Source organism: Triturus cristatus, chromosome 9, assembly GCF_964204655.1.
Source record: "Triturus cristatus chromosome 9, aTriCri1.1, whole genome shotgun sequence".
In the NCBI taxonomy this organism is placed as follows: Eukaryota; Metazoa; Chordata; class Amphibia; order Caudata; family Salamandridae; genus Triturus; species Triturus cristatus.
The window spans coordinates 1193292413-1193306677 of record NC_140592.1 but is presented as its reverse complement, the minus strand read 5'-3'; the positions used below and the strand labels follow the sequence as shown (position 1 = coordinate 1193306677).

The 14265-nt window shown below is 45.0% G+C and overlaps 1 protein-coding gene across 1 annotated transcript in view; it reads right to left on the bottom strand.

Annotated features, from left to right (window-relative positions):
• ATP6V1D (ATPase H+ transporting V1 subunit D) overlaps positions 1–14265 on the bottom strand; it is a 137626-nt gene that overhangs the window by 34851 nt on the left and 88510 nt on the right. Inside the window, exons 5-6 of the mRNA XM_085627207.1 lie at positions 3884–3928; positions 3573–3676 (exon numbers count right to left, since the gene is read on the bottom strand). Coding sequence (XP_085483333.1) covers positions 3573–3676; positions 3884–3928 — 149 coding nt within the window. The remainder of the gene's footprint in view (positions 1–3572; positions 3677–3883; positions 3929–14265) is intronic.

The following is a 14265-nucleotide window of genomic DNA, read 5'->3' as shown; positions in this document are numbered from 1 at the left end:
AACATACAAGTGACTTAAAATAGTGCTCAGCAAGTGAGGGCATGCAGGGGATGGAAAGGAAGGAGAGAGAGAGTCATTTGAAAGGAAGAGTCGGAAATCTGAAGTTTTAAGTCAAAGTAAGTTTTATGCAGTAATTTTATGATTTTTGTGGAGGCTTTGAGGTTGCATACAAACCTGTAGACAGAAAATATTATTTGCATGTGTTGCAATATCACTGTAGGCCATGAGAACAGCAGCGAGCACTGTGTGCTAGAGATACTCTTCCCTCTAATGATCAGGGCGGGATGAAAGAGAACAGAGTGTTTTAGTGTTTGTGTGATCAGTGCTTCTCAGGGGGAGGGCACTGTGGCAGTATCCAAACTGTAGCACCCAAATCACAGGCACAATGGAGTGTAAAATCTTGCATCTGGCGGTCATTGAGCCGTCCTGTAGCAGTAATCAGCCGCACAAAATGAAAGACTGTCTAGAAACGTCCTCATCTGAATAAAAGAAACTGCCTCACACTAACCATCTACCAACTGAAGTGCTCAGGAAATCCAGTAATCAGCAGCTCCTTCCTAACAAGTCCCTCATTGAATTTCTAAGGAGAATCCCTGTCTCCATTCGTTCTCCCTTATATGTGTGGTTTCCAGCCTCAAGCCACAGGAATACAGGCAATACACTTCCACTGTCTGGGAAAGTCTGCTGTATTTCAAAGTGTGGTCCTCCGAAGCGCGGAGGCCGCCCCACACACAGACTCACACTTCATGAGATGTCAGCTCAAGGCTACGTGTTCTAGATAAGATCCAAGCACATGCAAATAAGAGTTACACGCTTTACACTTCCAACCATGTGTTAACAAAATAACCAAGAGATGGGCAGAGTTCAACACTAATGTGTCACTCCATCCCTTCACATTTCTCTCTGAATCATACAGACACTGCCATCATCAGGGAAGTTACTATTTTTAAGATTGCTGCTTGATAGAATATGCACAGAAACAACAAGCCACTTTGCCACCTGCTAAATGAGGCTGGTGCATTGGGCTGGGTGCAGTATCACCCTGGTCAGGGCTTGGTTATTCCTTGTTGGGGCTCTGATCCAGGCGTACAGGCACAGATATACAGGATGTGCAATGCGTCGGATGCCCAGGGTGTGTTGTTCACAGATCCCAGGTCAGGGGTGCACCGTGGGGGGTGGGGTGGTTGTCCCGTGGCTTTTGTGCTGAGCTTAACTGGGGTTTGATGGAAAAGAAACTTGGTGACAAGTTAAACCTAGATGACAATGCTAGATGACATGTGCTTTGTGGTGAAGTTTGAAGAAACAAACAAGTTACTTACCTTTAGATACGCTCTTTGTGGTGGATACTCTAACTGCAGCTTCCTCACCTCCAGCGGAGTCAGATGGGTTCAGGAGATCTTTCATAGCAGTCCTCCTGCATGCTGCTAGGTGGCTGCATGAGACTCTAGGTGGACTCCCAGTTACCTCAATAGTGCAGGAGGGGAGCAGCATATATAAGGCCGCCACTGCACGCTGATGTCAGTTTTTTATATTTTCCCTTTCCACGCCCTCATATACAGCGCGTGGGCAATTGTTAGTTCTGGTGTGCTGAATACTAACTTGGGGCTTTTTCAGAAGTTATAGAGGGCACTTCATAAAAAAAGGGAGGTGGGAGGTCAATGGGGGAGGTGAGAGGTCAATGAGGAACCTGTATGCATACTTTCTGGTATAACCACCGGAAAGAGCATTACCACATGCAAGTAACTTGTTCTTCTCATGGATACTTCCAACTAAAGATTCCTCATCTTATAATAAATACCAAGCAGTACCTCCCTAAGGCGGAGGGTCTGTGGAGTGGGCTTAGACCCAGAAGTCTTGCAGGAACAGGTGGGTCCTTTGCACCAGACCATGCTGTCAAGGCAGTAGTGCTTTGTTGACATATGCACGGATGCCTATATTGCAGCATGGTAGATATAAAGGGCAGACACTCCTCATGACACAGTAGTGGTAGCGGCTCCAGCCCTGGCAGAACAGGATCTCGGACCTTTTGGAGGTGGCTTCTTGGTTCAGTGACTGGGGACCGCAATGTGGTGAGACTTGCATCTAAATGCCCTTGTGCCGTCTCCATGGAGTCAGAATTTTGGACTGGGGTAGAGTCCGGATCTACATTTTTAGGCTCGTTTTTGGACTTACTGGACGACTTTGAGCGGAAAGGAAGACGGTTGCAGGAAGGGCCTCAAGATCATTACAGAATCGTAGCCCATGACTTGGAGTGGACATGGGGGCAGAAACTACACAAAGGCCACAGAGGCCAGGCACCAAAGAAACACCTAGTGCGGATTCATGACCAACATCTGCTTCCTGTAGTTGCGGCACGGCTTCAATCTGGTCGTCTTCAGTGGGAACATGTACGGGAACATGTACCCTAACACACTGTAAGAAGTTTGGAAATTGTTGGAAAACAGACAAATTCAGCAGTGGAGTTCGGAATTTGCGTTGAAAACCAAGGAACTGGCATTACCATGCAGGGGTGGCCCTTATATATGGCTCTGCTCAGTCACCTCCAGGGCAGTATAGTGTCAACACGGATCTGCACAGCGCCACCTAGCAGCACGGGGGAGCATTACTATGAAAACTCTCGAAACCAGTCTGGCATCCGATGACTATTCCAAGGAGAGGAATCTGCGGTTAGAAGTACCCATCAGAAGACCCTGTTGCAGGCACTGGCATGAGGCTCTGGAGTATCGCCAAACTGCTCCCTGGCAGCCCCTCTCCTAACCAAGCAACTCTGCAGCACCTCTCCTTCCAATACACCTAAAGTGCGGTTTACGACCAGCACCCCCACATGTGATTTAAAGCCTACGCCATCTACACGGTGCGCATAAACTTTGACTGCGCTGTCCTTCCATGCTCCTTCTGCCTCACTCACCTGCATATTCATGGAGAGCCTTGTACAGTACCAAACGTGCCACCTCGAGGTTACTTCCCAAGACTTTGTAACAAATGAAACCGGTTCAAAGCGGCTGGCTGATATAGCTGGGTCGAAACGGGTTCAGTTTGGTGGGGTAGGGGGCTGTAAGGTAGGTCATGTGTTAGTGCCCCAGGTCTGCTCCAACAAGACCTCCGCTCCCCCCTCTCTGCCTCCCCCAGCAAAGGAAGTATTATATACAGGAAAGAACGCCTATTAACATGTAAGGTAAACATGTCAGTACTGGGGAAATGCTCGTAGCGTCCCTGAAGCTTAGAGAGAGAAGTGTTACCTTCTCTTAACTGCAGGTAAACATTGATAGGTCCTCCATACAGACTGGAACGTCACTGTGTACATTAGACGGCAGTGCCACCTGTAGGCAGTCGAGAGAATGCAGCCCACCATCCCAAATTGGCCTTCGGTATAGATCCAAATAGTATGTATACACAGCTCCTTTCCTGCCACTAATCAATACTGGAAAAAAACACAATCCTGAATAATGCACTGGATAAGGGTCTAGAAATAAAGCAGGCACCCGTTGAAAGCGCGCACCATAAAACATAGCTGGACTCTTGTTTCGTAGACGTGCTGGAAACCGTGAAACCAGCCCTCTGGCGCCACCTACCTGCAGAGAGGCGAGCTCCACCAGCAGCTCCACGGCCTTGGCATAGTTCCTCTTCAGCTTGGCGAGCTGCTCCCCGCCTCGGGCCAGCCCGGTCAGCTCGTAACCTGCAAGAACCAGCCAGACAGAGGCAGTGTCAGCGGGTTCAGCTGGGCTCCCTGCGGTCAGGAAGGCAGGAAGCATGCATGGAGGGAGAAAGGCAGGAAGCATGGAGGGAGAAAGGCAGGAAGCATGGAGGGAGAGAGGCAGGAAGTATGCATGGAGGGAGAGCGGCAGGAAGTATGCATGGAGGGAGGTCAATGGGTTCTACTTACTGTCCCCTCCTTCTTGGTAATGCTCGAATACTGGCAGCGTCACACCTGCGGAAAAGTACACAACAGCTGTCAGAGGCAGAAACGCAACATACGAAGGAACCTTCCCGCCGAAATGAAGCTGTGAAAGGAAAGTTCAAGCATGGGATAACGTGCCCCCTGCTGTTAAAACATAAGGATACTGTAAGTCACCGAGGAGTTTGGTGACCATATAGAGATGACGAAAGCGGAGTTCCTTCTTAAAGTCAATTAACTCCGAGGTGACTTGCAATAACCTTACAATGTGCAGCAGAGGGTATCTTATTTCTTATAATATGTGGTCATACAATCCCCCTTCCCACAAACCACTTAACTCCTCGGTGTGATGCTCTTTCATATGAAAGCGATAGTTTGGTTGCAAACACGAAGGATAAAGGTAGAGTTTTTCATACAAAATGAAACACTAAAAAAGCAGTAAGATTTGTTGTAAATGAATATTAGAATCAATGCAGTAAAAGTCACATTTTTAACAACCGCTGCACATCCGAATGTGTAGAAACATGCAGAGATACTACATTTACTATAAATACCTGAAGCATGCAAACAGTAAACATGATGCCACAAATATCTATTTTCTGCTGATCACTGTTCAGCCAGAAAAACAGTAAAGAAGAAGGAAAAGCGAGGTTTCGTAAAACGCATGACAACCCCCTCTCTAGAACAGTAACCAGTAAGAGTAACAGCAGATTAACACCTCACACTAACCGACTGGATCTCTATGTGCTGAAAGTACCCCAGGCAAACTGCCAACACACCACAACCAACCTTTGAAACACCCGAAACAAACACGCACCACTCACAGTCACCCACTTAAAATAAACCTGTAAGGCAACCATGCTTAAACATAGCACACCTTCTACACCAGATCTCCAACATTTATCTGAAATTCAGCAGCGCCTAAAGATCACCACCAAAATCACACAAAACAACAGGAAACCAACCCCAAAGACTTAATTTACATAATAATCAATGTAGGTTTTGCACCAGTTCCCAAATAAAACATACACAAACTCTCACCAGAAGCCCCGTTCGGTTCACAATGAAGGGCTCGTTTGATGGGGACTTAAGTCCTATAGTGTAAAACAGTCTTCCACGCAGCTTTCAATAAGAGGAGAACAAACACAAACAAAAGAGATGCAAGGATAGCAAGAGTCCACAATGAACAGGCGAAAAAAGAAGTGTCTACAGGATCCCACTGCTCTTCGGAGTATGAAACACCACACCACTTTCTTCTTATGTACAGATTCTCAGATGTTTTTATGGTTTCATTTTACTATTTATCAGCAAACATACCCCTACCTACCGCCGCTGGTCAATTTTTTGAGAAAAAGGAAAATTCAAGGGCAACCCTCCGGTTGAATTCCCAGCTCCCTCTCCCTTGAAGAACTGTTGCCTCCTTTCCCCGGTTCATATTCGGACTGTGGGGGAGCTCTGGTTGTGCACCCTGCCGGGGTACACTATCGCGGCGTGCTGCGGTATATTCTACTAAACATGGCCTGTGATCTCCAAGCTTCTCCCTAGATCCTACTACATGTACGTCTGAGCACTTTAAGATACTTGGGGCACTTCAATTCTCTGAATTCAAAGCCACAAATGTGGTGCATGGACACACCTGCTCGATCCGCTCTCCCTTTAGATCCAACATCAATGTGATCTTCTCACTGCCCAACAGCTCCAAGCGTTGCAGTGTCCGGCTTCAGTGCTCCTCCACAGCGCAGTAAGGGTTTGTCTGGCTGCGCACATAGCCTCCCCTCTAGGGAATCTTCTGCTTGTTCAGGAGATTTAAAATGGTGTATCCTGGGAATTGTAATATATAGGTTTCAAACACTGTATTTATATCCACCAACACTACTTGCCGGGGCCTTTTTAACTTGGAGCATTGCCACAGCAAATGTATTAAGTGGCCTGAACCACATGCTCTCCAGAATTCCCCCAATTTTGAGGGGCTCCAAGTGTGGAATCATGCTGGGGTGTAGTATCTCTATGATATATTTTTATCAACGCCTCTCTACCTGAATCACTTGTAGCCGATACCCGTATTGTGTGGAATACAATGGTTCATTACTGTACATAAAGTGTACTCCTCAGTTACTTTTCCCACTTCTGTGCAGGCGACTTCTCTGTTTGTACATTATGTGCGATACATTTTTTGACTTCAGAAAGTAGTTTGTCCATTTTCTTCGCGAGTACCCACTTCTAATTGCACGTGCCTTGATGGCGCCTTGGGTAACCCAGTCCCCTATCTGAAGTTATCTCATCCTTTCGTTTTTTGGAATCCCGCAGCCATTTTTAATTTGTCGAAAGGATCCGAACCCCTCATGATCATAAAAATCCCCTTTTCTTTACCGTCTGTTCTTGGCACTTCATGTTGCCTTCCTTGATATGGCTGGTGTGAAATCAGGGTGCCCAAAATAGGTGTCAGTGGCGAGAGAATCTATGTAAGTACTTTCACCGCTGCTACCTTGTCACTCGTGGTTAATGTAGCTCTACTGGCAGAAGACGAGTGCAGGCCTCATGGACCCTATTTTCTGAGTCTCCAGGCCACATTCCAAGTAGGCATCCTGCTCCGCTACGTGCTGGTCTGTGAAGTACCAATACTTTTTGGGTTCTTTCCTATTCCATTCTACAATGTACCAGGCTTGGGCCGCTAGGTAACAACTGATTAGCTTGGGTCCACCCGGGCATCCCTCCCTGTCAGTGGTACATGAGCATACATCTCTGCCATGCGTGGTTTCTTACCCATCCAGATAAAACTTTCTATTAATTGTTGTAGTTGATCAATCCCTATTTGGGGGTTGTAATGAGAGAGTTTGCATAACGTACAGCAATCTGTGGAGAGTCATTTTAATAGCTGCCATCATACCTAGCCAATATATACCTCCCAGGTGCCAGAACTGCAAATCTTTCTGGGTTTGGTTCTGGAAGTCTGACTAACTCGGAGTAGCGGTTTCGTCTGTGATCGACACAGTCTTAATCCCAGTATACAGAAGGAGTTGTTCAGCCCATGCTAGCGGGAAGTTTCTTTGAAGTACCTCTTGCAGTTCTTTTAGCGTTGATACATTTAGAATCTGGTATTCATGTATATTTATTTAAAAGGCAGAGGCTTGACTATGTGCAGTTTTGCTAATAGAGCGGGAATTGCGTGCCAGGGGTCTGAAAGCATAACTAGGACATAGTCTGCATTTGCGGCTACTTTATGATTTGCATGCTACTCTTTAGCCCCATGGTCACTGGATTGACTCTTCCCAGCACGAAGGTCTACACAAGTCACTCTGTTCACTCTCACCCCGGCCTTCAGGTCCGCACACCCCGGTAAAGGACCATGTATTAAATCTGGGGCCTTTACCTAGTCCATTAAGAATTCTCCTCAGAAAGGGCCAACACAGCCTGTCTAATGCATTTATTGCATCGACTGACAGCAGAAAGACCATTTCCTAGTCGCTTTAGTGTGATCTAGGACATCCAATATATGTTTCGTGTTCTCTGGCATCCTCTTTCTGGGATAAATCCAGTTTGACCAGGGTCTAAAAGTCCTAACATATCTGGCTAAACCGTCTTGCCAGTATTCTGGTAAAGCGTTTTTTGTCCAGATTCAATAATGAGATGGGCGTGTATGATGCACAACAAGAGGGATACTGTCCCCTTTATCACGGATATTCCTGCTTCACGCATTGAATTGGTGAGGCATCCCGAGTCTGAAAATGAATTAAAAAGGCATGCAACAACAGAGCAACACATAAAAGAAACATGCATTATAACACATTGGTGAGAACCTGTCTGGGCCCGGGGCTTAAGCGATTTGCAGTCTGGGCATGCCCGAGATGACCTCTTCTATCATGATGTCTGCTTACAGCAAATGATCAGTTGTTGCGCGAGTGTCAATGTAGATGTGGTGTTAAGGTAAGCCTCAATTACTTACCCAGGAGTGCCTTGAGCGGAGTAACAGTACGTGGACTCTAACCCAGCCGCTCCCTCGCAGTCCTGCCATGACCACTGCTGGCTGAAGGGATTTCATCTCAATGTCAATCTCATGTCTTCCAGTCTTCTTCCCCCTTTTGTAGCCTGCTGAAGACAGCGTTCTTTAGTTGCAGGATTCCTTCAAAAAAGGATTTTATGATTCCTCTCCTTCTTCCATTTTTGTCCATCAGTCTTGCCTGCCATTCTTGGGAAGCTGCTGTTGGGCTCTGAAACCGATGACTCAACAGCTTCCTGCAGATATTCAAGTCCAAGAATGGGTTGTGCCTCAGTAATGAAGCATTTGGTGAGATTCATTCCTCCATGTGAAGATGAGCCTAAACAGGTGCCCTCACTGGAGTCTTATTCCTTTCTCTCGCAAGAAATGTGTTGGTCATCGCAGAAGACGTCTCTCTGTGGTGCGTTCAGTGCAAAATCTTGGAATAACCACAGTTTGGCTCCCTCAAAAGTAATCGTTTCAATCAATTTTGCTGCACCCAGAAGGCCCTCTTTTTATTTATGATGATGGGCACATGTCAAGATATCTAAGGAGGCTTCCGACTTGGGGTGTTCTGTCCAGTTGTAGTTCAGTGTCTTGTAATTTTGGTCAGAAAGGCTTGAAAAGTCTTTTGATATATCACTCTAGGTCACCTTTCTTCACATCCCTTGGAGCCCCATGTATTCAGATATTCAATCTCCTAGACCTATTCTCCTGGTCTTCAAGGTGACGCTGCCGGTCCTGCTGCTTTAGTTCAATTACTTCCTGTGGATAAGCCTGAAGATCCTCCTCTGATGCATCTCCAGAGTTATCCAGAGAGTACATGCGCTGTTCCAGGTTTGCTGTGTCTTCTTTCATCTCTTTAGTGTCTCTGATTTCCACTGTTAATGCTGAAATGTCTTCTCTTTTTTTACTGAATGGGTTTGACCATCAAGGTGTGGGTGAGAGGGTCCTCTTTCTCCTTGTAAAGCACGTTGGGGGAGGTGCCCAGGCCCCCACCTATTCTATACCTCACAAGCATTATCTAGTTTCTTCAATGAGAATTTGCAGAGCAGGTCTTTTAAGGGTGGGGTCCCTTTTGTCAATCTTATAACTCCTGTGGTCTCGACTGATGGGAGATCTAGTGAATCAGTAGTCTCACCAGTTTCTTCCCTCTATTCCAGCTGTTTTTGTTTCAAGCACTGGTGCAACAACTCTTGTCCTCACTCGCCCAAGAAGCTTTGCCCCAGAGTCAGACCGGGCTTATCTGTGCTTTTGCCTAGTTTTGCAGGGGTCTCTGTATTGTTTTACTTTGTTTAATGGTGGGAGCATCACTTTTGCTGCCTCGGAGATGCAGTAGGCCTCCCCCTCGCCAAAGTGTTAAGTCAACTCACCACCACCACAGTTCACGGCTTAAGGGTTATTGAAGCGGGCTAAGCTTTTAGGCCTCTGACTATTCATGTCTCAGATCCTTCTCCCACCACCTTATCACCTCCACCTTGTTGCTGGCCACTCTAAACTCCTATTTTATTTCTGGACATGTCTGAGGCATGATTATTTCAGGGAAATTGATTGCAAACTCACTCATGCTCTTTGCTTTCCTCTGGATGATTCTCACTTCTGTGTAATCTCGTCAGGGCTCCCTCCAGAGGAGGGCTAACACAATTATATGTAAGCCTTGTGGCTGCACCCCATTGCCCTCTCTCCTCAGCGAGCTGGTGCTTCTTATGCCACTGCTGCATACAAGCTGTATTTTTCTATCTTCAGGGGATGAATCTCGCTTTTTATTAGCGCTCATCCTTGCTCGTTCGAGACACTCAAAGTTCTATTAATGCGCAGGCACCAGATCCAGGTCCAAGATGAAACATGGTCTTGTCTGACTGGGGTCTACGAGCCATCAGTAGCCTGATCACCTAGTAGGTGGGTCAGGCACAGCAAGCGGGAAGCAGAGCAGCAAGATTTTACACACACTCTGCCATTTTGACAAAGCCTCTTGCAAATGCTTTTAGTAAGACATTCTCTAGTGTTTCCTTTATCATCCACACCTCACCATTTTAGAATAATTAGATATCTGATTTGCCTGCCTTAACAAACACTACCTGCTCACTAATAGACAACCTCGAGATTCTATATTTAAAACAACAGGATATAAGCACATCGACTCAGCTCTACACACTCTTGCTGCCGTAATTCAGCCCTGAGGCCTTCATCCTTAACACAAATTCACCATATTTATATCAAAGTCGATGCCCTCTGGTATTTGATATATCAACCAACCTCAGTACCACAAAGCCTTACATCGTCACACTAATGGGAGTTATTGAATAGTCACCCTGTCAGCAAATTTAGTACCAACCACAAATCTTGACCATAGCCTATCATAATCCATCAAGTTACTTCAGCAATGCTTTCAGCTTACTACCACCAAACCCCCTGCTTAAAAAGAATGAATACAAAGGCCAACTGATTCAAACCCCACCTAAACAAATGTACAAAAATAAATATACAAAAAATTCCACAAGACCTTGTGCAAACACCTTAGACTTGCCGAAAAACTCAAAGGTATGAAATAGGTTAGATAATAGCAGGCTTCAGTGTCCATGGTCTTCATGTAATTTGTTTAGGCTCATCCAAGAGATGAGGAACCCAGAAAAACACATAATAGTCAATCAATACTGATAATCAGACTGGCAATCTGCAAAAAGGAGCGTTGTCCCAAATTATGGTGGAGAGAGAAATAATTCAAATCATTGTTGGAGACTTTAATGCTCCATTTGAAGATGCTCTCTGCCTCCCTCAATCAATATTGGTTGTATACAGCTGCACACGCATTCCAGAACCACCAATGGCAATCGTGCCACTCTCTTCAAAGCATACCTACAGCAATTCAACATGATCGACACCAGTCTGAGGGCAAACGAAGGGAGGCTTCATGGAAGCTCCCCAGCAGGATTTACATTGAAATGGCCGAAAAGACTTGGTAGAGAGAGTAACAAGGTTCTACTCTTTTGGCCCTTTAAACTTCCTCTTTCCAGCAATTAACAGTCAATGCCCTGCCCCACAGGCCTCACACTACAGACTCAGGCTCCATGGAGGTAATAGGACAACAATCCAGATAAAATGCAATACAAGTATCCTGATCTTGTACTCAAAGTGACCTCCTATTTGGAGGACTTGCATAAAATACTTAAGAATGGTCTTAATCCAGAAATATATATTGCTACTTTCTAGACACTTTTCTTGTTGGATCCGACAGTCCCAAATCGTCAGTCCATTGTTCAAAACAGGATGGGCTGGGATGAAACAGTGTAGAAAAATGATGAAAAGGTGGTTTGTTTGATGTTGTGAAAGCATATGATAAATATGAAAGAAATGCCCCTCTTACGTTCTGTAGAGAAGGGTATATATAAACAGATTATACTCCTGCATTGCACCCAACTGGTAAAGGGTACAGACTGCAATTACAGACAGAAACTGGGGTGAATTTTATCAGTGAAACTCCAGGGGAAAAAGAGAACCCTGAATGCAGTAATGGCATTGGAGAATGGCACAAGAGGTTTTCTGTTCCACACAGATTTAACATCGAATTAAATATGATAAAAAAGGTGGCGTATTCTAATAAAAAGAGGGATGCCACTTTATTCCAGCCAGTATGATTTGTTCTCACAAAGGCAGAGTTGTACTGAATAGCCAACACAAATGACTTGGGCCTCAGACCTCCAGAAATCTACTTGCCAACTCGCTATGACGAGTCGGATGTTATCAGGGCGAGGTATTTTTAGAGACTATTGGCCCAGTCTGTCGCGAGACTCCAGCTCACAAAGAACAGGGCCTATATTACAGAAGTGCCCAGTGTGTGCAACAGGCGTTTGGGCCCACTTTGTGCTTCCTCTGGGCACTTTGGTATTACAGAAGGGGTCGCAGATGCTTGTGCGGCCCCTTCTGTAACACAGATCGCGCTGGTGCATATGCTGTGCCAGCGCCATTTCAAGAGTGCACTCCCTCCTTTGCATAGGGGCATGGCCTCCTGCAAATGAGGAAATCTCTTTACCTCTGCGCTTGCATCATACAAAGGACGTGGGTACAGACGCAAAGAATTTGTCAGGAGGCACACTGACAGTGCACCACAAAAAGGTAGCGCACTGCCAGTGAGTCCCCCTGATGGTAGCCCTCTGGAGGTGGTCAAGGTGGTCCTCTGGTCCCCCCAGACATCCTCTTGCAGGCGGATGCAGTCACTCCCTGCACCCACCTGCAAGGGGATCTCTCTCCCCTCTTTAAAGTGCAGGCGGGTGCTGCCGGCACACTGAACCATGGAGTGGCTTTGAAGCAGCTGCTCCATATTTCATTTGAAGGTGATGCCCCCAGAGCAAGCACAAATTCGCTGCTGCCCTGAGGGCAGTCCATACAACCTAATAGGGTGCACTTGGCGCACCTGTTTGAAGGTGCACTGTGGCGCAAACAGGAAAAGTGGGCTCTATACATAATAGGGCCCCATGGTGTTCTTATAATTAAAAAAAGTGAAATAACAATAAAGACACCTTTAAATCTGGTTACATTTGCTGTGCATTCAAAGACAGAGGTTAGGTGTCAGCCAATGTCTTCTTACAGATTTTTCCTCATTTTATCCTGGAGAATGGGTTTACAAACTCCTCTAAGATTGCAGTCAGGGAAAGAAGAGTAAAGTGCACTGTCGAACAGTCATGCTGTGAGCAATAAAAGGTTATAGAATGTCAGTTTATTTCTAAAAAAACATTTAATACCTTGTAAATTAACTGTAAAAATATATTTCAGCAGTTGGGAAAACCCATTTTTTAAATTCTGATGTATGACAGAAACAAATATTTTAATTGAATAAAAACAAATCAGAACCCTCTACTTGGTGATGCGCTAATTATAAATATTTGCTGAAACCAAATTTCCTGATTACAGTTTGTACGCTATACAGTTTTATCAGTAAAACTGTATGTCAGAGGGAAAGTTTGTGGCCATTTCAGTGGAAATGTGCTGTCTGTAAATGAAAGGCACTACCACATTATGCTTTAGTAATATATCAATTAAAAGTGAGAGTTTTTAAACATGCACTTAGAAACATTCCAGCCCCTGCCCTGATGACAATGCTATTGATAAATCAATAGGCAAGGGTGGGGTCATGTGTACCTTTTCTCTGGGCTAGATTCTTATTAAACATGGTGCACATGTTTAGTCTAGTATGTCAAAATAAGAGTTGTTGTACAGCAGACATGCTGTACTCCGATATTTGAAGGTGCTCTGATATTTAACAATGAAGAAAAAAAGTGACTGGGTGAAATAAAATATTTGCCTAGGATCACACAATTTGGACCAGTTTATGGGTCAAGTGCATTACAGTTAGGCCGTAAAGATTACTCAAGTTACTAGACCTGCAGGTCTAGTAACATTTTTATGATTGATGATTTTAAGCCTGGTCCTATTAGATTTTTAGCCATATCCCTGCATGCATGTTTAGTAATATTCTCAAGTGTGACTCGGTTTACAAATATTAATACAAAGCAATTATTGTACAAAGAGGTTACCCAAAGTAACCACCCAATGTCTCCGCTGGATGAGATTGGCAAGATCTATTGGGTAGTATTGGCAGGTATGCTAGTTTCACCACTGGGTATGAAATAAAACATACGACTGTTAAGCAGGGCTCGGACACCAAATAGCTACCATTGAGCAATGCTTTCACCTCTCTCTCTTGAAAGCAACTTACTGTGCCCTGATGAGCTTTGACCATAGTGACCAAAAGTTGCTATTGTCTCCCTACTGGAAAGAGAAAGTCTTTTTACGTGCCATCAAGCAATTTTGTTCGGCTAAGCACTTCTCAGTTCCCAACTTTAGGTACACAGAAGAATTGGGGGTAAATAAGGATGTTAGAAAGAGCTGCCCTTTGGCACCCTTCTACCTTGACTTAAATAAATATAAGAGATATAATATAGATTATCTAGTTAGCAATGGCAGACCAATACCTTGCTTATTCTACGCTGACAAAGTGGTGCTAATGACCCAAACAGAGAATGTCCTTAACTCATGATTCTTTGGAAACTCTCCAGATAGTCTGTTACACGTTGTCACCTGGGAGATGACATTATCATTAGTGGTTGATTTGTGGCTTATCACAGTTATATTTTATTTGGCTAGTCAAGACTGTTGCGCAGGTGGGAGTAGGTGCAGACAGCTGTACCCTACGTCCCGCGTTGTGCATCCAAGAATGGCTCAGTGATAAACGCTCGCCACTGAAATATGTGGTGATGTACAGGTCACAAATGTGAATCATGGAAAGGTTGATTCGCCTTGTGCCCAAGGCTGTTAAACAGAGTATCATGAAAATAGGGAATAGTAACATCTTTTATTTAAAATGTTCAGAAAGTAAAGAGGGTGGTCAGAGCCATCA